Raw genomic sequence first — 23,806 nt, forward strand, 5'->3', positions numbered from 1 at the left:
CTAAATGTGTCGAGCGAGAGGTAGGCACCGGTAATATTGTGAAATCCGCCACCAATAAGAGTCGGAACGACCTCATTCATGGATTTAACGCTCATGAGACCCGCTGGCCATGTTGTGGGACTATCAATTTCACGCGTGCGCAGGGAAAATTAGATTTAGTAGAGGTGTGGATGTTTCTAGCTCTGTGCACTCCAGGCAGCATAATATTTGCTAAGCGGTTGTTTGCAGCCGTAACAATTGGTCGTGCCAAAAGATTGATGACCACTCTGACTTGAAGATGAAATAGTGGATCCACTCTGAAAAAGAGTTATTGAACCGCTACTTTGGAGTGGATTCCGCCATATTTTGGAGTGCATTCAACTACAATCGAAGTGATCCATAATAATGACTCCTCAAAAGTGGATTTCCATTCCTCCTCGTTCCTCTTTTGTGGCGGTTTAATATTGCGCCATATCAAGACTTAAGAGAGGTTAAACTAGGTATCTTACATAGTATGAGCCCGCCCCCCCCCCCCACTCATTGTAAGAGGAAATCGTTTTCAGCCATCTCTATCTCATGAAGGTGTCAGGGCATGAGTAAAGGTATCAAGGCCAAAGTATGTATTGCAAACTATACGAGTCATTGTGACACCAAACCTTCAAATATGACTAAACCTTCCACGTGTTCTAAAAACTTCATGCAAAAGGTCCGTGTGAACTTATGATAACCGTGATAAGAGTTCAATACGGGGCGGGGGGGGGGGGCTTGAAATACATGGGTGAATGGACATGAATAAAGCAACACAAAAGTGGGAAAAAAGATGAATGAATAATTGGCCGTTTTTAAATGCATTCTAGCATGGATATCATTCAAACAGAGTATTACAGGTCCCTGATTCAAACAAGTGTGGCGGTTGGATGCCTCGATCCCATGCAGTCGTAGCGTGTACGAATCTGCATGTAAAAATACATGGATGAACACAAGTAGGCGTTCGTTTTGAGTATAATGTGTATAGGAGTTCAGTGAAACACCAAGTATTATGAAAACGTTGAATAATATCATAGCAAAATGTAAGTACTGATTTTCAATTTTTTAAGCTTAGTAGGCTACTCTCCTGCTAGATACAACTGATCCTGCGGTTACAATGCAACGGTGGACATTAATATTATTGTAGGCGAAGCAGAAGCACAGTAGCAACATGGTGGGATTTCAGAGGATTAGCGAATCAGTGGTTATACTTTCTATTTTGTACATCTTATCCTGCAAGAGTGGGGTGGAGTCTTACAATGTGGTCCTGTCTGCAAACTTTGGGGACGGCAGTCACTATATCGCCATGAGGGCCATTGGGGAAGGGCTAGCAAAGAGGGGTCATAACGTGACTTTTCTAGTAGCTGAAGGCTTTCCACACCAAACCAGGCACCACGAGGACTCTGGACTGTTCCATTTCGAACGATTCCGCCTTCCAGGCCTCAAGGAAAACTTAGAGGATGCTTATGATAGGTTAGGTTACCTGACCCTCGCAAATCAGAAAAACAACGGTGAAATATTTAAAGTGATGGATACCTTTAAAACACTGAACAAGGATGCATGCAGTGCCATGTTCAAAGACAACGCTCTTATGGAACGCCTGGCAGCATTCGATGCTTTCGTGTTCAACATCATCTGGCCGTGTGCTGTTTATGTCAAATCCTACCTTGAGCTTCACAAGGACGTTGAGGACATTCCTTTAGTGGCATTATCGAACACAGGTCTCAATCCTTACATCCTATGGGAAGCAGCCTCACCGTTCTTCCCTTCATTCCAGCCCTCACCGATGAGCAAGCTATCTCCAAAAATGACCTTCTTCGAGCGACTCAGGAACACTCTCACCTATTTGTCTTTCATCTGCAGTTTTTGGAGAACAGTGCTCTCAGAACCCTTCAATGATTTGATAGATGAATACGACTTGGATCCAGATCTTCGGGTTACAATGAGCAATCATGTCGATCTGTATCTGATCAACACTGATTTCTCTATTGACTTCCCCTTTGCAATAATGCCTAGTGTCATCCCTGTTGGTGGACTCACAGCCAGACCCGCCAAAGCTCTGGACAATGATCTGGAGGAATTTATGGAAAGTTCAGGCGATTATGGCGTTGTTGTATTCTCACTAGGATCCTATTTATCGACTGTAACAACAACCCGACCTGAAATGATGAAGATGTTTCTGAATGCCTTCGAGAGAATCCCACAAAAGGTCATCATCCAATCGAAGAAAGGCCTTTCTCATGACCTACCCCAAAATGTCAAGCTATTAAAATGGTTGCCACTCAACGACCTACTCGGGCACCCTAAAACACGCCTTCTCGTCTACCACGGCGGTGCCAGTGGGCTCTTCGAAGCAGTGTACCATGGCGTACCTCTCGTTGTAATGCCTGTAGGTGGAGACCAGTGCGACTTTTCCGTCAAAGTCGTATCCAAGGGAATCGGTGTCCAACTGGACAAGGACAACCTCACAGCCGAGATCATCTACGAGCGGGTGACAGAAGTCCTAGGGCAACCTGCGTATTCTGCATCCAGCATACGCATTTCCGCCATCTTGAAAAATCGACCAATGACAGCAGGCGACACGAGCGCATTTTGGATTGAACACGTGATTAAACATGGCGGCGAATACCTAAGACCATCTTCGTATGATATGCCATTCTACCAGCTATACCTGATCGATGTGTTCTTGTTTCTGTTTGCATTTATATTCATTGTTAGTTGGCTTTCTTTCAGATGCTTGAAGAAATGCTTCCGAAAGAAATCATCAGTGAAACCTAAAAAGGAATGAGCACTGCGTTATCCACAGTTTGTAGATGGAGGATGAGGAGGGGGAGGGGGGGGGGGGGGTATATAGACATATGTACACTATTGCTTGTCTTGATCGCTACGGAAGAACGTTTACCAAGAACAATTAATGAAATATTTAGGCCACTTCATCATTTTCTAGTATCTTATATGCTCCCATTGCTTCACAACATGATCAAGTTTCCTGGACTCTTCTTGGTCTGCAATTGAGAAAATTGGTTTATGTTGCTAAATGGATACGACATTTGATGAGAAGCGACATAGAAAAATAGACCTCTTGAAAATGAAGACAGATTGACTTGACAAATTGTATAATCCTTGTTTGTGAATCTCTACCGTGTATTATTGAGCAGATGAATTTAAAGTAATCTGTTTTAAGATATGTAAAAGTAATATGACAACATAACAGTTTTTTCTGAAAATATTAATTCAATGGCTTACATATAACAAAGTATTACCGCGCTATCTCATGTACCCAAGACATTTATTCATCCATTGTCAATGTTTAAAGAAGTGTATGGTGGCTTTTATAAATGTAGTCAAAGCAGATTTTGTTGAACAATATCAAACATGTAGCAATACATTTTAAACAAACACTTGGCTTCTCGTGCAACCAATTAATGATTTTTTTTAAAAACGATTAACGAGCGGAAATCGCACAGCAGGAGCTACCAAAACATTTTCTTCCCCTACACATCTTTATTAGATGTGAAAGTGCTGAGCTCACGTCTAAAATACGTCACAATCAGTAAAGAGGACACAAATTTGGCACGATGCCAAGTGACAATTTTTTATTAAAGCGATTTCCCGCGTCACTTACCCCTATCGCTCAGCAGTATCACTGTTTGCAGACGACCCAGCGATTGCTAAGTGTGGATGTGTATTTTGATGACAATATCGTAACACTATCACTTTCTGAGTGGTAGATTTGTTTTCCTTTACCCATGCGCTGTTTTTGCAATTCCATGCGACCCTAACAATGTTGTGTTTCACCGTGAGTGCTGTTAATGAATTTTTGATCGACTTCTAATGTAATATTTAACAATAAAAAGGAAAATTGTTGGCACCTATACGTTAAAATTCTACTTCCTAATTCAATTTGTTTTTAATCTGTGAAAGGATGACAAAACCTATATCTCCGTGTATTTAATTGCCCCCCCCTGATTATGTAACGTATGCTAGTATTTCCTTCAATTTCGGTGTTATCAACTACCATAAAATTATAGGTGTTCCGGTAAACACCTTTTGATGAGATGCCATTGCCGTTTATTCCCAAACTCTACAACCCCACACGCTTGCACTGTCTTGTACCCACATTGTTGCTTCTAGAAATCTCTGGCGTGTGACGAGGGAGCGGGGGGGGGGGGGGGCAAAGGGATGTTTTGTTGTTTTATATTCGATGTGTACTTTACTTAAGTATCGAAGGTGTACCCAAGTATCATAGACCGATACCCCCTGGTGTCAAACGGGTCATAATAAACGAAAAATTTACAAACTGGTCAACTAAAGCTGATTTCTTCTTGTAAGAGAATGATTCTTTTTTCTTGGAATAAACAATTGTGTCGAGTTAAGAATTCGATCATTATATATTTACAACGTGTGCGTCAGCTATGGAAATAGACTTTTGTCATTTGGTTTATTTGCCGTCTTCAGTGCCCCGATGGAATTTGCAGGAGGTATAATATAGGTACTAAATCCTCTATTTTGTTACAGGGTGCCAACGAGAATTTTGTTCTTGCTCCATGCTGCAGATCATTGACGTCACAATGGGGAAATGGACTTAACAGAGAGCAAGAGAGGGAGAGAGAAGAGAGAGAAATGAGGTGGGGGAGGCTTATAGTGCGAGAGGAAGGTGAAGGAAGATAACAGAATGTATATTGAAAGAAGAAGGAGAAAGGGATGATAGATAGCTATATAGATTTTTTTTCAAAAAGAGAGAATTTGTATTCTAAGGGAGAGAGGAAAACATTCACAGCAACACACACACGCACACGCCCACGCCCACATTCACCCATACATGACCGCGTAAAAAACAATACGCAATATCCTAACAAGAATTTAACCATTCAAGACACATTTTTAAAAGACGGATTGAGTTAAATGACTTTAATCTAGGAATCATATTCAGGTTACACAATTGGTAAAGAACGTTAAAACAAAACAAAAAAAGAATGAGAGGGTTTTTAAGCAAGAACGATAGAGGAAGAATTTTTTTTCATTATTATTTTTCTCAAATAGATAACTGATATCAGAGATGCAAAGACTAGCACTTGAGACTGATATAAGAGTATAGTAAGGAACAGTACAGTGGAAAAGTTAGAAAGGGAGCAAATCTCTTCGTGCTAAGATGCAATAAACAACAGCTCTTACGTTTAGAAATGGCAAGTACTTTCGTACAGTTATCGGCCTGGATTAATTGTAAACACTCTCGCAAACTTTGATGACGCCTCAAGAACTTTGATATCGTCATCGAAGATTACAAAGACAGCCTAAAGGGTCAGTGTCATACCATCAATAATGATAACCTATAATTATGAAGTAAGTCTCCTGATTTATCTGGAAAAGTTATCAGATACCGGCTTACCGATTTATGCTAATAAGCCATCAGTATAGATTTTCTAGGTTTTGTAGCATATCCACTACCTTTCAAACAAAAACTTCGAAGACCGATTTTCTATTTAGCTTTATGGTTATCAGTGATAAGAGACAGGTTCTTTCCATGGTTGTGGAATAATTGAGGGTGTGGGAGAGATAGGGAGAGTGTGTGTGGGAAATGGGGAGGTTGGAGTAGGAGGCAACAACTCAAGCAAGTTTTCAACAGAAAATTGTTTTATAAAATGAAATAATATGAGGAAGAAGAATAATAGAAATTAGAAAAAAAAGAGAGAGGGTAGAGAGAAAGATAGAGAGATAGATAGTGTATGTGTGTGTGTGTGTATGTGAGAGAGAGAGAGAGAGAGAGAGAGAAAGAGAGAGAGAGAGAGAGAGTGGGTGTATATGTGTGTGTGTGTGGGTATCTAGTACAGAGACGAGTAAGAGGGTAAAGGGAGGGATGGAGAAGACACGTAAGGGGGGAGATGGAATGGAAATGGAGAAAAAGAGAGAAAGGGAGAGAGAGAAATGAGTGCTAAGAGAGAGAGAGAGAGAGAGAGAGAGAAAGAGAGAGAGAGAGAGAGGGGGAGAGAGAGAAGGAGGGGTAAGGTAAAGAGAATGTATAGGCAATAACTCAATTAAGGGTATCCAATTTAAAAGGAATGAAAGAAGATGAAGCAGAAGAAGAAAAAGAAGCCGAAGAAGAAGAAGAAGAAGAAGAAGAAGAAGAAGAAGAAGAAGAAGAAGAAGAAGAAGAAGAGGAAGAAGAAGATGAAGAAGAAATCAGGAGGAGGAGGGGGGGGGGGTAAATAAGAAGAAGAAAAAAGAGAGAGAATGTAGGAAATGCAAAATAATTAAAAACATGAGATTGACAAAATCACGTCTTCTTCATCAATTAATCTACATCACATTTTAAGTCATCTATTCATCCTTGCCTATGGATTCATATCGAAACTGCCTTTCCCGTGCATTTATCATTCTTTGGGGTCCATTTTTACCGACCACTCTGCCTTAATTCGCGACAGGGAACAATATACGTAAGAAGGAGAGACGGGACGATTACACGCAAATTTCTTCACATTTTTCTGTTATTCATTTATGCGTCCTTGAGGGAATGGAAGAATTTGCGGAACGCCAAATAGCTTCTAGGGGTCCTTACGACACATCTCTTTAAAATATGCTATGAATGATACAATACATGAAAGACCTCAGTCCCACACCCAAACCGATTCCAAACCGACTCTCAATCGACCACCTCTTGGTAATTCAGGGTAATGCAATTTTTTCTTATAGTTTGGTTTGTTGTCGCCGGTATGATATCGGTTTCGTTGATGTGACTTGGGTATCAATCCAGACAGCGTACTATAATAGGCAACGTGAAGGGCAAACGGGAACGCCTCGCTTTCTTTCCAACATATGAGAATTCCCCATCTCTTATTTATGAAAACGGTGCACTTGATAAAAATAGTACCATAAACAGAATAGGTAACATGAAGGGAGAAGAAGGGTTGATCGCTTTCCTTCTAGCAGAAAGACCGTTGAAAATTCATCACCTGATATCTATGAAAATATACAGATGATGAAAATAGTACTATGAAAATTAGGTAATGTGAACGTGCTCAAGGGTGAGTCAATATCAATGATGTACATAGTTACTTCATTTGTACAAAGGAACAATAAAGGGGAAGTAAACCCTCATATTAAAGTTGTGTTTTGAATTTAATGTAGACAACTGAGAGAAACGAATTAGCGCAATTTTGAGCAATATCCGATTAAAAATAGGAAAGTTATTTATTTTTTGAAATTGTCATCAGTGAAACATAAATTGGCAACACTATGACAAACCTTGCGAGATTCTTTCCAATTAGCTCTGTACAGAAAATGTCTTGCTTATTAATAACGGAATAGGTTATATTTAGGGTGAATGCATGATTTAAAAAAAAGCTACGTCACAGAGTTGAAACTTTGTGTTTGTATTGGTCGAACCTTCAACAAATTAATAACTTTCTTATTTTCAATCGGTTTTTGCTCAAACTTTCACTGACCCGTTTTTCTCATTTTCTGCTTCTATCAAAACCAACTTAATACCAAGGTGGAGTTCCCTCTATAAGAGCTCAAAGTAAAGTACGGATACATTAGGCTTTTCATTGTATATCTCCTCGCTCAAAACAATAACTTGTTTTTAGGGTACAACGTCTTATTAGTAGATACATTGCATGCAAATGAGACTGGACAGCGCCATTGTGACGAGACATTATGTAATGTATTCCCCTTTAGGCATCAATGAGTAAACCTACTTCGTTTGAGGATCCATAAGCAGACAAGGTTACTTGACCATTCATAATGTCCGTTTTAAAACGATATGTTGTTTGTTTCAGTTCTAAAATAAAATCAAAGTCTTGAATATCAAAGCAAATTTGCCTACCAAAATCTTTCCAACAACGAACACAATGAAACAATGCCATTGATAGCTTAATTACACAACCCGATCACGCAGGCCTTTAAGGTTTCTACCTGGCATCAGTGTCAAATATATTTGATGCACCTTTTATTCTTTATACATGTTTTAATTATTTTATTTCAACGACTCTCTTTATATAACGTTAGGTTGGATAAATCCTCAAGTTAGCCTGGTATATCAATCGAGTGCATTTCAATTGATGTCGATCAACAGTTGGAACGACAACTTTGACTTAATGTCTATCTAAATCATGTATTTTTCGAGACCTACCATAGAATTGCGGGAATCTATATGAGGGGGTGGGGGGGGGGGGAGTAATACGAAATAACATACAAATCAATTAAATAAGGTACCAATCAATAACATGCAAATCAACAATGTAGCGTAATAATTTGTGTTGTTTTAGTTTACTTTATTTTAGTTAAGAAAGTTATATTTTTGTGATAGTAATACATGTATGTACAGCGCCATGAGCGTCAGAGCCTGGCGGATACCGGCGCTATATAAATATCCATATTATCATTATTATTATCAACAACATAAGGTTAGAAGGAAACGTATGTTACCAAGGAGGTCCTTGACGTGGCAATGCCAAATCTACCAGCAGCAAAAATTGAAAAACATTAATGAAGAAGTAACATTTATACCAGTATTAAGTATTTTACACGTAAAAATATCTTGCCAAGGAAATCCTTCACGTGGCAATTCCAAATCTACCAGCAGCAAAAATTGAAAAACATTAATGAAGAAGAAACATTTATACCAGTATTAAGTATTTCACACGTAATTTGACGCAATCATGTAGGTTTGATATACAATTACATTCGTTCGCCGGAATTCATCATCACCTAATTCAAAGAATTGACAGTTGAGTACATGCCATGAAAGGTAAGCGGGCAGTAAAGGGACCTTACTGAAACGTCATAATGTTGACTGTACAACGGTGGTAATTGTGATGGTACCTTCATTATTACAATGTGCGGTGTATTTACAGAGGCATGTGAATGGTGACGACAGAAGGGACCCTTCCACCGCTTAGCTCACGCCCCTGCCATATACCTCCCACACAAATCCTACCAGCACCACTATAATGACTGTACCATAATAAAACTCCGACCCCACCACTATTCCACTACCACTTAACAAATATATCGCTAATATAAGGGGGCCCATTTCTATGGAAATTTCTTTCCACTGAAATAAATAATCCGCAATCCTTATAATTATAAAAGCAGGTATAGATATCGCTTGCTGGCAAAAAAAAATGAAAAGACATCTGAAAGACTTAATTTATAACCACAACGTGTTTTTGTTGTTGCTGTTGATTCTGTTTTTTGTGTGTAACTTATACCTCAATATTTTGTCTCATCATACTTTATAATTATTCAATTAATACTTGATTGAAAAAATCCATGAGACAGAAGTGACCCCCAGGAGGCCCGAGCGAGTAAAACAACATCTATGAAGACACTACAATATACGATTTGCCGAATGTTGTAAGGTACTGTACCACCTAAGTAGGTGAAATGTCAACACACTTGATATGGTCCAATACCTAATGCCATGAATTAAAATACCGGTGGCCGTTTTCTAAATATTTAAATCTTATTTGAAATAATTATAATGCGTATTTGTATATATACTCATCAATTTCTTCCATTAGTCTGCTGATATGTTTTTCTTTATATTCGTTATTATATATATATGTATTGTTAAACTAAATGTTCATGTACCGTGAGAATGAAGTTTCTCCATGATTGCAATACAATACATTACAATTTGCCTGTAATGTGGCTTCCAAACGTCATCACTTCCGAAACTTTAACTAGAAGGCTGTAAAGTTTTAGAAACCTGTCGATCCTCGTAACGAACGGCAACAACAACAATAACAACAACAGCATCATCACCAACGTATTAACCTTGCTCGTAATGTTATCTTACTCTATTTACAAGCTGACCTCGTGAGAAGAAAAGGAAATCTGTGTGAAGATGTGGACAAGCTTAAATAGGAAAACGCCTATCTGCTAAATAGGTATTTTAAAGTTAATCCTAGGGCCACGGTGGGCGTTGTCGAGGTGGGGCTATTGTTATGTAAAATATAACTGTCCTCTTTCAAAAGAAGCCCCAATCGAAGGGAGCCTTTCGAGTTTCTAGAGCCATTCATAACGGATTCTTGTGGAATGTGATCTCCTGTTCGTATACCTTTTGATTCTATTGTTTGGTTCGGAAAGCGTCCACCAGACAAGACCCAATCTCTGCAATAGACAAATACGGTTTTGTGTAAGCTCTCTCCTTTACGCAAGATTTCCTGAAAGTCACTTTGTCGGCTGATAAAACTAACGGTAAACCGTACTGAAGATCTGTTAGGCAAAACTATTATTGTTTATTATTTATTTTAAAAAACGCTATCAACTTATTTTTGAAAATTCATGAAGCAAATAAGCGCAAACGGCAAACAGGCGGTAATACAACAGAATGGAATAGTTTTATATATTTTTTTATAATGATTTAACTCCAATAATTGTGACCATATCTATGATTGAAGGGTTAGAATAGAATTATTATTCTAACTAATTATTATTTGTTAAATACCCACGCTATGCAATCATGGTATTGACAACTTTCGGGATTTTTTGTTGATCCGATCTAAATAAGTTAACTAGTTTCTTTTTATATACGGCATTTTCAAGATTTACTATTAAAGAATATGAACTTCAAGACTTCTGTTGACAGGAATGCATGTATTACAAATGAAAAAGCAAGATACTAAAAGAAAGTGCAGGAAGATCAAATATCATGCAGAATGTTACAAACAATCAAACACACAGACGAAATATAAACCCACTTGTACATAACTCGAGTAAAAACTGGTACATGTACATGTACCAGCAATTTTTGCAAGAACAAAAAGGATCCATGTATGAGTGATAACTACAACAAAGGTCATTCACAGTTGACACATTTTCATTGATACCAATAAAGATTAATGTCACTCGCATGTCTAAGGGTAATATCCGTTTTATTGCTTCCTCTTATCCGAGGAGATCGGCGTTATTTGATCCGATAAAGAAAGCATAATTTACCAGCAACTATATTAAATGATGTCCAACTCCCGACATGCGGCTTCGAAACGTCTTTCCGCCCCCCCCCCCCCCCGGATTGCTACGATTGCTACGATCGACGTCCTTTTAATGCACTGCCTTGAAGTGACGTCACACGTATCAGTCCACGCAAATCTAAAAGTCCCTATTGAAGATTAAAGGACGTCCCGACATAGTGACGTGTTTTTTCTTTAACCCCGCCGATTCTAGAAAAACTGAATCGACTTGCTAAAAATATCAATTTTTCTCATATTTAGAAATAGAAGAAGATCTCGGATCTAAGAAAGCAACAATCTTTAAAAAGATTGAAGCGAGGAGGAGGCAGGCAAATTGCTGATTAATGCAGAGATACTAAATATGTATATATAAGGCTTAAATAGGGCGAATAAGAAATGAAATGACATTATGTATTACACAAGGACATACTTGAGGCTTCTTTGCAAATAGTCAAAAAAATTGGACTTTAGGACTTCTTAACGTTTCCTTTGCCTAAATACAAGAGGCTCGAGCACACATTAAAAACGTGACATTTATCGCAAAGAACTCACTCACTAAACAAAAGAATTCCAGCGTGGAAAAAATTCTTATCTTTATGGAACCCATAAACCAACCTTTGTCGTAACTAGGTGCGCCATGTTTAAAATAAGTGACATCACTGAGCTAGAGGTTGCGAGAGGGTTATGGTACTGAGATCCATCTCAATCTTTATGGTGTGGATTGGAACGCCAAATGCAAACTGACCACTTGTATTTTATAACCATGACCATGCTGAAACGCCTGATGTAGTACGCGAGCTAGGACAATTCTTCATTCATTCAAGGGTTTCAATTAACCAGTTTTAGTGGCGGTCTTATCTTGGCATGTTTTATAACTCTTCACAAATGGATAACTACAGGATGAATCCTATTACTATTAAACATCATTCGATTTTAAGTAAGACATGGTCTGAATCATAGAATGAAATATGTGGCTATCAAAGGAATGGCCTTTTCCTTTGATAGGCACATATCGCTTAATGCCCTCATTGGACAAATTTACAGCTTGTGGAGATTTTGTCTGGGAAATAAGTTATGTCATGATGTCCTCCCAATTCAAACGTTTCGGAAGAAGGTAAACAAAACAAGAAGGTTGAGTTCTGATAAAGTTGAAAAACGATTTGTGAGCTTTCTCACACTTTTTACGCCAGTTAAGAGAAAGCCGTGGTAGAAATATATCCTGAAAGGAGTGGCTCTTAAGATAATATTCGAATAATGGAGAGAAATGGCTGAAAGTTTCGTTCAATTTTTTTTTCGCACAAGTCATTTGTGTGAAGTTCTATTCATACCAATTTCTATATCCAATGAATGTGTCTTAAAGCAAGATTGAATCAATTCCTTATAATTTAGATGATTCCATAACTTCACGGCAGACATAAATTCTAACAGATCTTATCGATTAAATCATCAACCTTTCCAACTTGCTTTTAGTAGAGTTGAACGGGAGAGGGGGCGTAAACACGAAAATGCAATGTCAAATATCACTTTAGATTATACATTCCGGTAATAAGAGTATTTCGTATAGTATAAAGTCTCTCCTCGCATCACTTTTGTCCACTCCTCTTTCTTTTCATCCCTTTCGTCGACGTATAACCGATCAATCTCTCCACCCCCTATCTCTCTCTCTCTCTCTCTCTCTCTCTCTCTCTCTCTATCTCTCTTACCATATTCTTATTATTTTTTTCTCAATTCGTCCCATCTTGTTTACTGTTGCACCTGACTAAAAAAATGGATTTACACAAGATTGCAAGCAAGAGTATGCAAGAGTCAATACACTATTGTTCGTATTTAAAATACAAACAAAATTATTTGTTTGATGTGGGCTGGGTTCACATTGAGCAGTGCAGGGCAAGGTTGATTTTAACCACAAGGTACTTAATTCAGATCAAGCACAGAACTGCAAATACTCTTCGAGTGTGTAAGAAATAAAACCCATGACAATTGGGACATTAAGTATGAGGCTACTGTATGAGTGCAATCGTGCAATTACCTTTTTTTGATATACTAATAAATGATAGATTACATTTCTATAGCGCTTACTACAGCAATTCTAATCGCTTTACACAATAATTTGTTAACAATATATGAAAGTCAGAACTATAATGCAACGATATTAACATAAAGTACATGTATTATCTATAAATAATGAAATTCGTGTAAAGCGCTCAAGGTCAAATCTTTCCCTATTTCTATCTGAATCCATGGCAGTTTTGTTTTCACCTTTTCCTAATGACCCTTAAAAATGGGTAGGGGTTTCGAGGTTTCAGCGGCACACCCCCGTCCAAACCAAATATGAGTACCCTCCCCTTGCTTCGACTCTCTCTCTCTCTCTCTCTCTTTCTCTCAAGCGTCCCTCTGCCACTCCTTTATATGCTGTCGTCGAGTATCTCGTATTTTGCCCTTTGCATAAATATGTTGCCCCAGCCATGCAAGAGACGTGTTGAGAATGTCTTGCACTGAGTCAATATCCACGAGTTTACCGATCAAATAAAATTCACCATTCATGGGCCCATAGTCCGCTTATAAAACTTTGCCCTATTGAAGAAAGTAGGAAATAAATAGGGGAAGAAGAAAAGATGCCAACAGTTTATGGGCGGTTCCCTGGCTGTGGTTTGTTTCGTAACCTCAAATGTTCTTCTTGCCCATCGATTCTTGAACACTACCGGACTTGAACGTTGACCTTGATCTATAGTTTCTGGCTATGGATTTTATATTATGTAAACGAGGTTAATGTTCAGACTTGTAGCGTATCTTAGCATTGAAATTTACATAACATGACTTACGTTTAAACATGGTGTTGAGTGTTGAGCATATTCTTCAATACCTCATCAGTCATACCAACGAGGCACACTCAAAGTCGACAGAAGACGGAGAAAAACCCCACAATAGACAAGAATATCAGACTGAGTACAGATCTTGTACAAATTCTGTTCTTTCTTCAAATATGTTTAAGATATAATATAGGTCTTACACATTTAAATTGCTTGATTCATGCTTTAAACTTTGACACATATTGTACCCTATAATGCCTATATACAGCCTTTCCGATGGAGCAACGCTTTAAAAAAAAAAAAACCTATACTTAATAGATAGTTTGTCATATCATCCTGACAGCATGAATTTATAAGAGTTCTAAATTCTATGAATATCGTATTTGTCAAACTGTATGAGGACGTTTTATGGTAAATGGCTATACACTCTACGTTTTCATAAGCAAGATAAGTGTATGTACCATTGAACTGTTTCCATTTAATGGACGTGAAATTAAGATGAAAAGAATATTCCATTCATTAAAATGTCCTTGGTAGAGTTTGCGCGATACTTCATTTCATTAGATTTTCTCCTCTAAATGCCAAGTAAAAGCGTACGAAGGATGCATGTTTTTGTCCGTACTCTCTTTCGATACAACGTCAGCGATTAAAGAGGAAAGTGAGAATATGAAGATAAGTAGGACACGGTCTTAAACATAAACGTGGAATCGTATTTTACATGTTATCTTCTGCCAGGCATCGTCTTTTGAAGAAAATTGACTCAACTAGAGGAAGCAAAATTTGTAAGTGAATGTATTTTCAGATAGGAGTTTTTTTTTCTGACTGCAATTTTTTTTGGTCCAAAGGCATGGCTTGTACATTCAACCGAGTATCATCAGATTAATAGACGAGACGTCCCTTTAGACTCGATGCAGAGTAGATCGACAAAACTATTGGAGAGTATGTCAATCTCTCAAAGAAATATATCCACACAATTGAAAGCCTTTCAGTAAACAAAAATTCGGTCGGAGCCTTTGTGAAAATTTGTATTTGTTTACCTCTGTCGCCACTTGCAAAGTATTACACAATAATTGTATTGTAGCTGCATACGTAGAGCTTACATTAATTCTTACAACGAACAGTTTCTGTTTTTTTCTCTGAGGAAAAACTGCATATTTCTAGTTTGTTCACCATATTTACAGACAAATGTGAATATTACCTCGAATATGTGTAGTAACATGTTATAACTAGTAACACAAATCGATTTGAAATATCATATTTACTTTAGGCTGCATAATTTCGAACAAAAGGTATTACAAAATTTTGGTAAATTTGGAAAAATGGGTGGAAAATGATTCTTTACAATTTTGATATATTTGAATTCCCCTGTGGATGTATTAAAAGCACTAGAAATTTTAGCCCCTAAAACACTTCTGCTTTTGAGAAAAATCGAATATAAAGATTTACCGGTAAATGTTGATAAATTTCAAATAGCTCCTGCGGCCGTACAATGGTAGCTGCGACCATGAAAATCTCAGAATATGTAGTTGTGCTATATAATTTCCGAACAGGAAAAGCTAATCGGTCGATTTTAGTCAAGATACATTGTTTTATAGCTTAATTAATATCTTGACATTGAGAGGGAGCTATACAACATAAAGTGTTTATTATTTACAATTTCATAAATTTAGAGTCGATTTCGACCTCGACAACGATCACTGCATATTGTAGGATCGCATATGCTTCCAATATGTTCATTTGAACCAAATTCATCATCCCATACCAAAACTTTGTATCACCTTTAAGTAGTTCGAAGTTTTAAACTTTGGACCAAAAACTGACGCGGAATGGATATACTCGGGTCAAATTGCAGGAGCGAAGGTTTGTTTAAATAAATACATTATATTGTGCCAGGGTACATATTATATCCCTTTTTATCATCATCTAAGATTTAAGTAAATATTAATCATATAGATATACAAACGCGTAAAAGATTGTTCTACATCTTCTTTGCGGATTATCCCAGCTTGTGTTTTGTAACTGCTTCATAACAGAAGTAACTGAAGCCATTTTGTGTTACTATTATCAGTGATTTTTACTTAAGTGGTAGCTTGCTTAATAGTAGAAATGTATGATAATTTACTATTTTGAAATGTGATCTGTAATCAATTACTTCAAGCTAGCATAATTCATTGTACATTTATTCATCTATATCATAATATTTAAATTTCCATATTCGGTTTGTACAATCACGAGAAGTATTTGTTTACAAAGGTAATGCAAAGTGAATATAATAATATTTAGATCATAGATACAGTATTTCATATACTCATTTCTAGCAAACTCAAGGCATATCATCGTGTGTGTGTTTGTGTGTGGGGGGGGGGGGGGCTACTATAATATAATATATATCTGTAAAGTGCTTAGACACATCGTTGATGTATTAAGCGCTATATAAAAGCCGAATATTAATTGTTATTATTTATGATCTGTGCTATTATAATGTACCCTCCGAATAATGATATCCCAAGACTAAAATGAAGCTCATGCAATTCATGAGAAACAACTTTTAGGCTTGGGGCTTGCATAAAAATCCACCCGTATAAGTATTTTTAAAAAACCTCTTAAATTTCAAAACAGATCAGAATAAGAACATTCCGAGCAGGTGTAATGTTAATATGACACAGCAGTCATGGCAGTAGTGATCTAGGCCAAATAACATTATCTTTTTAATACAAATGGACCACTCTGTATAATGTGCAAAGAGATGAACTCAACATCATACAAACAAACAACAAAAGAAGAGAAAACAAAAGAAAACAAAAGAAAACACAATAAATCAAAAGAGCAATAATAACAACTACGGCTGCTAAGAAGAATAATATAATTTCTTTCTGTAATCATATCTTGCTATCTCGTCGTATTGATGCACTTTGTCTCCATGCTGTATGCATATGTTATAACATCAACAAATCATGCTGAGTACATAGTACAGATAATGCTCAAAACGTGCAACTTGGAGCACAGAATGCAGGTCATGACATGGAAATGTGCAGGGACTTCCCCTTGTCAATTGCAATCAAAGCATAGTTATCCCTTTCGCGACAATGATCATTCCACAATTTGTGGTTTGGCTCAATACATTTTGATTTAGAGCCGTACAAAATATGCCAGATGCATGAGTAGAAAAGCAATATTTTCTTTCATGACTATATTGCGTCAGATGCTAGAAATTTATAAAAGGAACACGAGCTTTAAAATCTTGAAGTTTGCAACACATTCGGAAATTTAAAATCATTGTTTTTCTAGCAATATTGGCAAATTTTCCAACTTTTTTCCCAACATTCCCACCCATGCATATTGTCTTCAGATATTATATATCTTAACTATATAGCCCCTCAAAAAGAAGAAAACAAATATGACTCTTTTCAAATTGAGGAACGATAAGTGCGTAGCCCTAAAAATCATTCCTGTCCTATAAGGCTATTAATACACAGGACAAGTTTGACCTGGCTCGCTTCACCATATTTTCATCTCCAACTAGGAACTACAACATGGTTTCACTGAGGAAAAAGGGGAAGATTAAAAAAAAAAGAATCAACAACAATACAAGTAAAACATAACAATACACAACATGTAACAGTCGTTGATATATATGGTACAATAAGGGGCGGATCCAGGATTTTGTAATAGAGGGGGCAGAGCTTTCATAAAATTTGTCAAAAAGCAACATCAATAGCAACAGCAACACCCCCGCCAGCATCAACAACAACGATAAAAATAAGTCATCACTTCAAGAGAAAAACAAAAAGAGGTGCGGCACAATTTCGGAATTGTGTACTGAAGATGATGTCACATTAGTTTTAAGGGGGCACAGGGCGGTAGTGTCCGCCCCCTCTCCCCAAACCGCCTCTAGGTAAAATGGAGCCAGGAATAAACAGTATACTCTTTCCAATTACTTGCATTTTGAACAATTACCATCGTGGTCACCAGTTTTTGTATCATCACGTATCGAATTGAAAGAGTTGTGTTGGAAATAATCATGAATAGATCCATTGATCTAAGTCGCCCGTTCGTCCGTGTCTCGATTTCGGCTCTTAATTGTAGACTTATCTTATATTTCATGTAGCCATAGCCATAAGTAGATGATGTTATGGCACTGTACTATTTAGCCACTGTACTATTTAGTCACAAAATGCGGGTAGAGTACAAATAGAACAAGTGTTGAAGATATAATACTTGAGAGGTTCTGGTTAAAATTATGGGCATGATCGAGGTGACTCCAATAGTACCATTTGCTGAGGGGCGCAGTCTCGAAGCAAACGGTACTATTGGAGTCACTGAGCCCCATAGTTATAACCAGTACCTCGAAAAGAAGACAGAGTATATTCCTTTTATATCAAAATTCAATTGTTCTGTCTGTACCCTACCCGCATATTGTGACTAAATAGTACAGTGGCATAACATCATCTACCTATGACTTTTTTTAAAAATATACTACTGCTACTACTACTACTACTTCTACTACTACTAATAATAATAATTTACTACCACAATTACTATTTATACTACTAGTACTACGACCACTACTACTACTAATACTACTGCTACTTCTACTACTTTAATATTTACTTATCTATTCTATTTTTTACCTGTTGTTATTTTTGTTGTTGCTTTTATTATTATTATTGTTGTTGCTGTTGTAGCTGTTGTTATAAATATTATTATCATTATCATCATAATCATCATCCTTGTTCATGAAGTTAGCAGAAGTCGGACTAATTTGCCATCATCTAGGTCTCTACGAATCATGACGCCCCTCGTTAGAATACAACGTGACATTTTAATTCGTGCACACATGGTCATGCCTGGAAACACCTCACTTGATGTTGTCAATGAGATGAGGCCTTTTGGCAACTTGAATTCTAAAAGGCCTTTGCCAATTATTCATACTCATAGAAAAAGATGTAATTGTACCGAGAGACCCATCATTGATAATAATCATAACTTCATAAACACGCGCTTGGGGGATGCTATCACCTGTTTTCGATTCTAAATCACTGGTGCATGTCCGATTTCAACCGGCTTTGATTCTTTTCGGCACCCAAATGAATCTATCAAAGCTTCTCAAAAAAACTGAACAGCCGGAATTTCCACAAATGATTTTTTTCTTCTCACCATTCATAAAGAAAATCGACCGGTTAATGGAGCACAAAATGATAAGTGCAGAGCATCTGAAGTCCTCTGTAGCTAGCACGTGCTTACGCCATGCTATCCAGGCATGCTGAGAACAATTCACTCATAATGAATCCAAAAGAAATTTTATCATAAATCTTACAGATTTTTGCGTAATATACACACGGAGGAATCATTTTTTAAAGCAATCTTTTCTATTCACTTCTTTGATGACGTTTCAACTTACGTGGTTGTGATACAAAAAGCTGGATATCTTAACACTGACTAACTAGTCAAACCAATCTGATGCACTTATATTTTCTATTGAATCATTTTTTGTGGTGAACTATATTGTTGAGTTGGATATGACTGCAGTTGTAACTATTCACATTGCAAACTTGCAAATGGTGCAATGGATATGTATAGATATTTCATCACCGACATTTTTATTTAATCTGTGATAATTGGTGTGGTCTTATTACTCACTAAACTTTTCGGAAAAGTAACGCATATTGCATATGTCATTATTATTATTATTATTATTATTATCATTATTATCATTATTATCATTATCATAATCATCATTATTATTATCATTATTACATGCAAATATTTGGCGTCACTATACAAGAGATACACCAAACCACGTCTATATTAGTTTGATACAATTAATTCTGATTCCAACAATATTACTTCAAGGTTTGATTGAATTTAAGAAAAAGCTTCAATCTATTACCGTATCAAAGCCGCATACTTGATTTCAAATGCACACCCAATTTTAACACATTGAATGCAATGTCCCCCCAAAAATTATTAACATTTCCTGATGTTGTTTCCCTATTCCTTCGTATCATATCTAATCATGGTGTTATATATATGGTTGCGTGGAGATCAAGTTTCGTTCTGTTTGGACCCAAACCTGCCAAGCCAAAACTTAAACATTAAAGCATCTTCAAATTTCTTGACAAATTCTAGAGGCCTTCCTCATGATCATGCAAGCCAATACACACGCAACAAAAGTTGCTGCTCATGAAATATATCCAAATAGATAAAGAATTAATGATGGACATTATTTTACACAAGAGCTTTGAGCGAAAATAACTTTTCATCGTTTGATAATATTGCACTCTCGACCCTTTTCGTGAGAAAATATAACCAATAAAATCATAAAATGGAATTATAATCAATCCAAAATATATTGAAAGATTATCACCAAATGGACATGCGAAAGGCAAATGGAATATTCTAAAAATATATCGAGTGTTCTATGATGTAATTGAGTGGAAGAAATATGAGACTAAATAAATAGTGTGCGCGCCCCGATGAATACACTCTACTCACAAAGTGACAAAACATATAATAACAAAAAAACCGGGACCCATTCAACCAAGCAATGGTGTACGGACTTACCCATACTCCGACTAACATGACGAAGACGAAATAGGCAACGATCACCACAATGTCTATCCAATTCAAGACGGCGATGTTATTATTAGTTGGCTCATTCGTCGTTTCCATGGTTATTGATGACTATTTTCAGCCTCTCTTCCAGTAAGAAACTATACGAGGAGCTGATAGATACTATACTAACAGCACTTGGAGTGTACTGCTCGGCGACGCCAGGCGACTAGTATTGACCCGATCGGATGGTGGTCTACTATGATCTAACGGTAATTTCTCCGCTACACGCGAGTATGGACGCACTGTTTCAATTGAGTGGCGCTCTCCCGATCTCTGGTGCGTTGAAAGGTGTATATACATTAGTATACCAGGATGGTGATACTCGCTTCACTGCACATCGTTGAAAATACTACTCTTTTCTACCCCATTCCATTCATTAAATTAACAACAAAAGCTGGTCATGAATATGCATGACTCATGGTCAGTTGGTCAAATAAAACGGCCCCTTCCCCAGTTTTCTATGCCCTACTCTTTCGCATTTACTATCTGACATGTGATTATGCGTTTTGTTGAATAATCTGGCGGTGTAATTCCTTTGAGCTTTGGTGAAGGAAAACTTCAATATTGATGGAAAAGATATATCGAGGGTAAATTGTGTAAAGATGTGATAATCTTATGTCGGACAAACAACTTAAATTCCTCTGGAACCGATGGATAGAAATAAAAGTACACATTTATAAAAATACCTATTTGAGGTGGAGATGGGGGCGGGGTCCTCAATAATCGCCTGAGTTTTAGAAAGTGTACTGATATACTCTGGGGTATTTCATCCTAAACAGAGGTAATTTCCAATCTCTATAGGTCATCGAATAATCTGTAGTTGATCTACGCAAGGATTTAGATTCGTATATCCCTTTATCACCTTTTACTTTGACATTATCCGATGATGACGATAATCATATGATCTAACACAAATTATTTAATTGAACATTAAAATCTATTGCACTCTGGACATCATGGTTCCCATATTCAAGCAATATCTATTTGAATATTAAAATATACATGATGTAGGCCCTTGTTATAGCGAACCAAAATGTCACTGTGTTTGAAGGAAGGAAATTGATATGGGATAAGATATCGTTGTCCTCGAGAATATTTATTGAAATAAATAATTATGTCTTCTTTTATGTTTGGTTCTGCTTAAATCATATCCACATTTAATATAATAAGCTATCTTTTCAATTCTCCTAAAAAATAGATTTACGAAAATATATATGTTTAGTCCCTTTTTGTACGTATTACCTCAGTCATTATATTAGGGACTTTTAGATTTGCACAACGACAACGTGGATTGCTACGAGCGACGTCCCTTTAATGCACTGCCTTAAATGGACGTCACACGTATCAGTCCACGCAAATCTAAATGTCCCTAATATATAAAGCTTACAACGCCTCGTACTCCTACTCCTACGGCTATAGGTCTCGTGGCCATATACAATTTATTTACATATTTCTCTTCGTGAACTCTTCACTGATGATACAATTAGATAAACGGAGGGCGCTCTTCTATATATTTGTCTCGTAGCCAGATTAAGTTTATAGTTTACACATTGCGAAAACCGTTCATCATTGTTAAAAATTATATATTCTACCTTTTTCTCCCTCGTTTTGTTGTTGGGGGGGGGGGGTCAATTGCATTTTTGCCCCGTGCGCCATACTATGCTACCTAGATACACCACTGTTCTTGGGTCTTTTCAAAGTCATGATAAAACTATACATTTATTGCATAACTAGTTTTAAAAGTCCCAAAATTGTAGAATTGAGAGGAGAGACAGGAGATTGAAAGTAAGAAGGACAGATAAATAAGAATACGAAAATGAGAGCGAGTGGGTGAGAGAGAGAGAGAGAGAGAGAGCGCGTGGGGGAGGGGGCAGGGTCATTCAAATACCTTGGTGATGGTATTGGCTCTGAGAACAAATATATAGACCTATATGTAATCTACGTATTCAAATGTAAGAAAAGTATAATTATTTCCCAGTTGAAGGGTATCAGCAACGCAAAAATGGAATGATTAAGCATAACACGAAGAGATAACATCATGAATCTCTGTTGCTGGCTCCCTAACATTATGGAGGCCTTTTGTACAGATACTGGCGGTGAAACTTATGTTTACGAAATCAGCAGAATAGTCAACTATAATCATTAGCATCCCTTTAATTTCATTTTTTGCAATCAGGAGGGGAAAATATAGCCAGTGGAGGTTAGGGTCCAAGTAGGTCAACATTTAGCATTTAATGCAGCGATGGGCTTTACAATTTGGAAGAGGCAATGTGTTCAAAGGTCAGAGGCAGTTGTAAAAATCAACTTTTATGACATAAATTTGCAAACATTTACGACATAGTATATCATGATCAAGTAGAAATCTCAATTGTTTTTCAGTAGACACGTTTCTTTCGTCGTAGCTGTAACTTTTGTAACATGAATTGCCGCTATGGTAAGTGCATTCGGGTTACGTTATTTCGTCTCTAATTCTTTAGTGTTCCTTGCCTGTTATCTACCTATGACTTGAAAGCGTCATGTTAAACGTTCGTTCGCAAAAATTAAATAAATATATAAATAAAGTAGTGAACCTTGTCATAGAATTCCAATTGAATATCACGATGGGAGCTCTAGTGCCGTCGCAAGATGGCGTATTACGATATGACGCCCCTCAACAGTTCTCATGATGATCCTCGTACACAAACTATGAAGATATTATGTCAATAAATTCTTTTTTTGCCAGACCTTTTTTGACAAATTAATGTATAGCACGAAGACATATCTCTACATATTCTATATATGCCTAGTTGTATAAAATGAGAGAGGAAAAGCGATAGGAAGAAAAAAAACCCGGCAGAGATCCAGATAGACATAACGAGATAGTAAGCTGTACGTTGACGGAACCGTTATAGTTGGTCTATTTGTTAATTGATTTGTATTGCTAACTTTATGAAATTCCCATTGATTCTTTTTTCTTCTTCTTTAGGGCAACAGAAGCTCGCTTCGTTCGGTCTACGCAGATAATGCATTAGTCAATTAACAACAGGACATTCCTTCTGTCTGAAGAATCATTGAGAGTGTACAGCCTGTCAATTCGCCTGTCAATTTTAAATGAGACCTTGGCCATATGAAGCCAAACGTTGCATTACGATGTTTGTGGATGATCTCCAAAACTAATTTCAATTTTGAACAACAAAGTAGAAAGAATCAGATCACAACGTCTATTCGGGTCTTTATTCTTATTTGCCACAGTTGATGTGTCAACTTTGAAACTGCAATAATCAAACTTATAATTACAATGGGTACAATTAATATCGTTCCTGTCATAGTTGCAATGGCGATACTTACCATACCTGGTTCTGCTGCGATTCGAGTCAAAGAAGGAGAAAATGTAGGTCTCAATTTCCAATATCCATGCGAAAACTCGGAAGTCATGCTATG

The 23,806-nt window shown here is 37.0% G+C and overlaps 2 protein-coding genes across 3 annotated transcripts in view; one reads left to right on the forward strand and one right to left on the reverse strand.

The window, feature by feature from the left end:
• LOC593500 (sodium/glucose cotransporter 4) overlaps positions 1–20,666 on the reverse strand; it is a 51,850-nt gene extending 31,184 nt beyond the window's left edge. The window contains exon 1 of one of the 2 annotated variants that reach the window (XM_030991881.1): positions 20,336–20,666. In XM_030991881.1, the coding sequence (XP_030847741.1) occupies positions 20,336–20,443 (108 nt within the window). In that variant the 5' untranslated portion in view covers positions 20,444–20,666. The remainder of the gene's footprint in view (positions 1–20,335) is intronic. The other variant, XM_792972.5, reaches the window with a different exon arrangement.
• LOC115926714 (UDP-glucuronosyltransferase 1-1-like) lies at positions 751–2,842 on the forward strand. Its single transcript, XM_030991883.1, has one exon. It carries the CDS (start codon positions 1,178–1,180, stop codon positions 2,792–2,794), a length of 1,617 nt encoding a protein of 538 aa, XP_030847743.1. The 5' UTR covers positions 751–1,177; the 3' UTR covers positions 2,795–2,842.
• Positions 20,667–23,806: the final 3,140 nt, after the last annotated feature.

The sequence above is a fragment of the Strongylocentrotus purpuratus genome, unplaced genomic scaffold (assembly GCF_000002235.5).
Source record: "Strongylocentrotus purpuratus isolate Spur 01 unplaced genomic scaffold, Spur_5.0 spur5_scaffold_2, whole genome shotgun sequence".
In the NCBI taxonomy this organism is placed as follows: domain Eukaryota; kingdom Metazoa; phylum Echinodermata; class Echinoidea; order Camarodonta; family Strongylocentrotidae; genus Strongylocentrotus; species Strongylocentrotus purpuratus.

Excerpts from the sequence above, each read along its gene's own strand:
- LOC115926714 (XM_030991883.1), top strand. The coding sequence starts at position 1,178 with ATGGTGGGATTTCAGAGGATTAGCGAATCAGTGGTTATACTTTCTATT.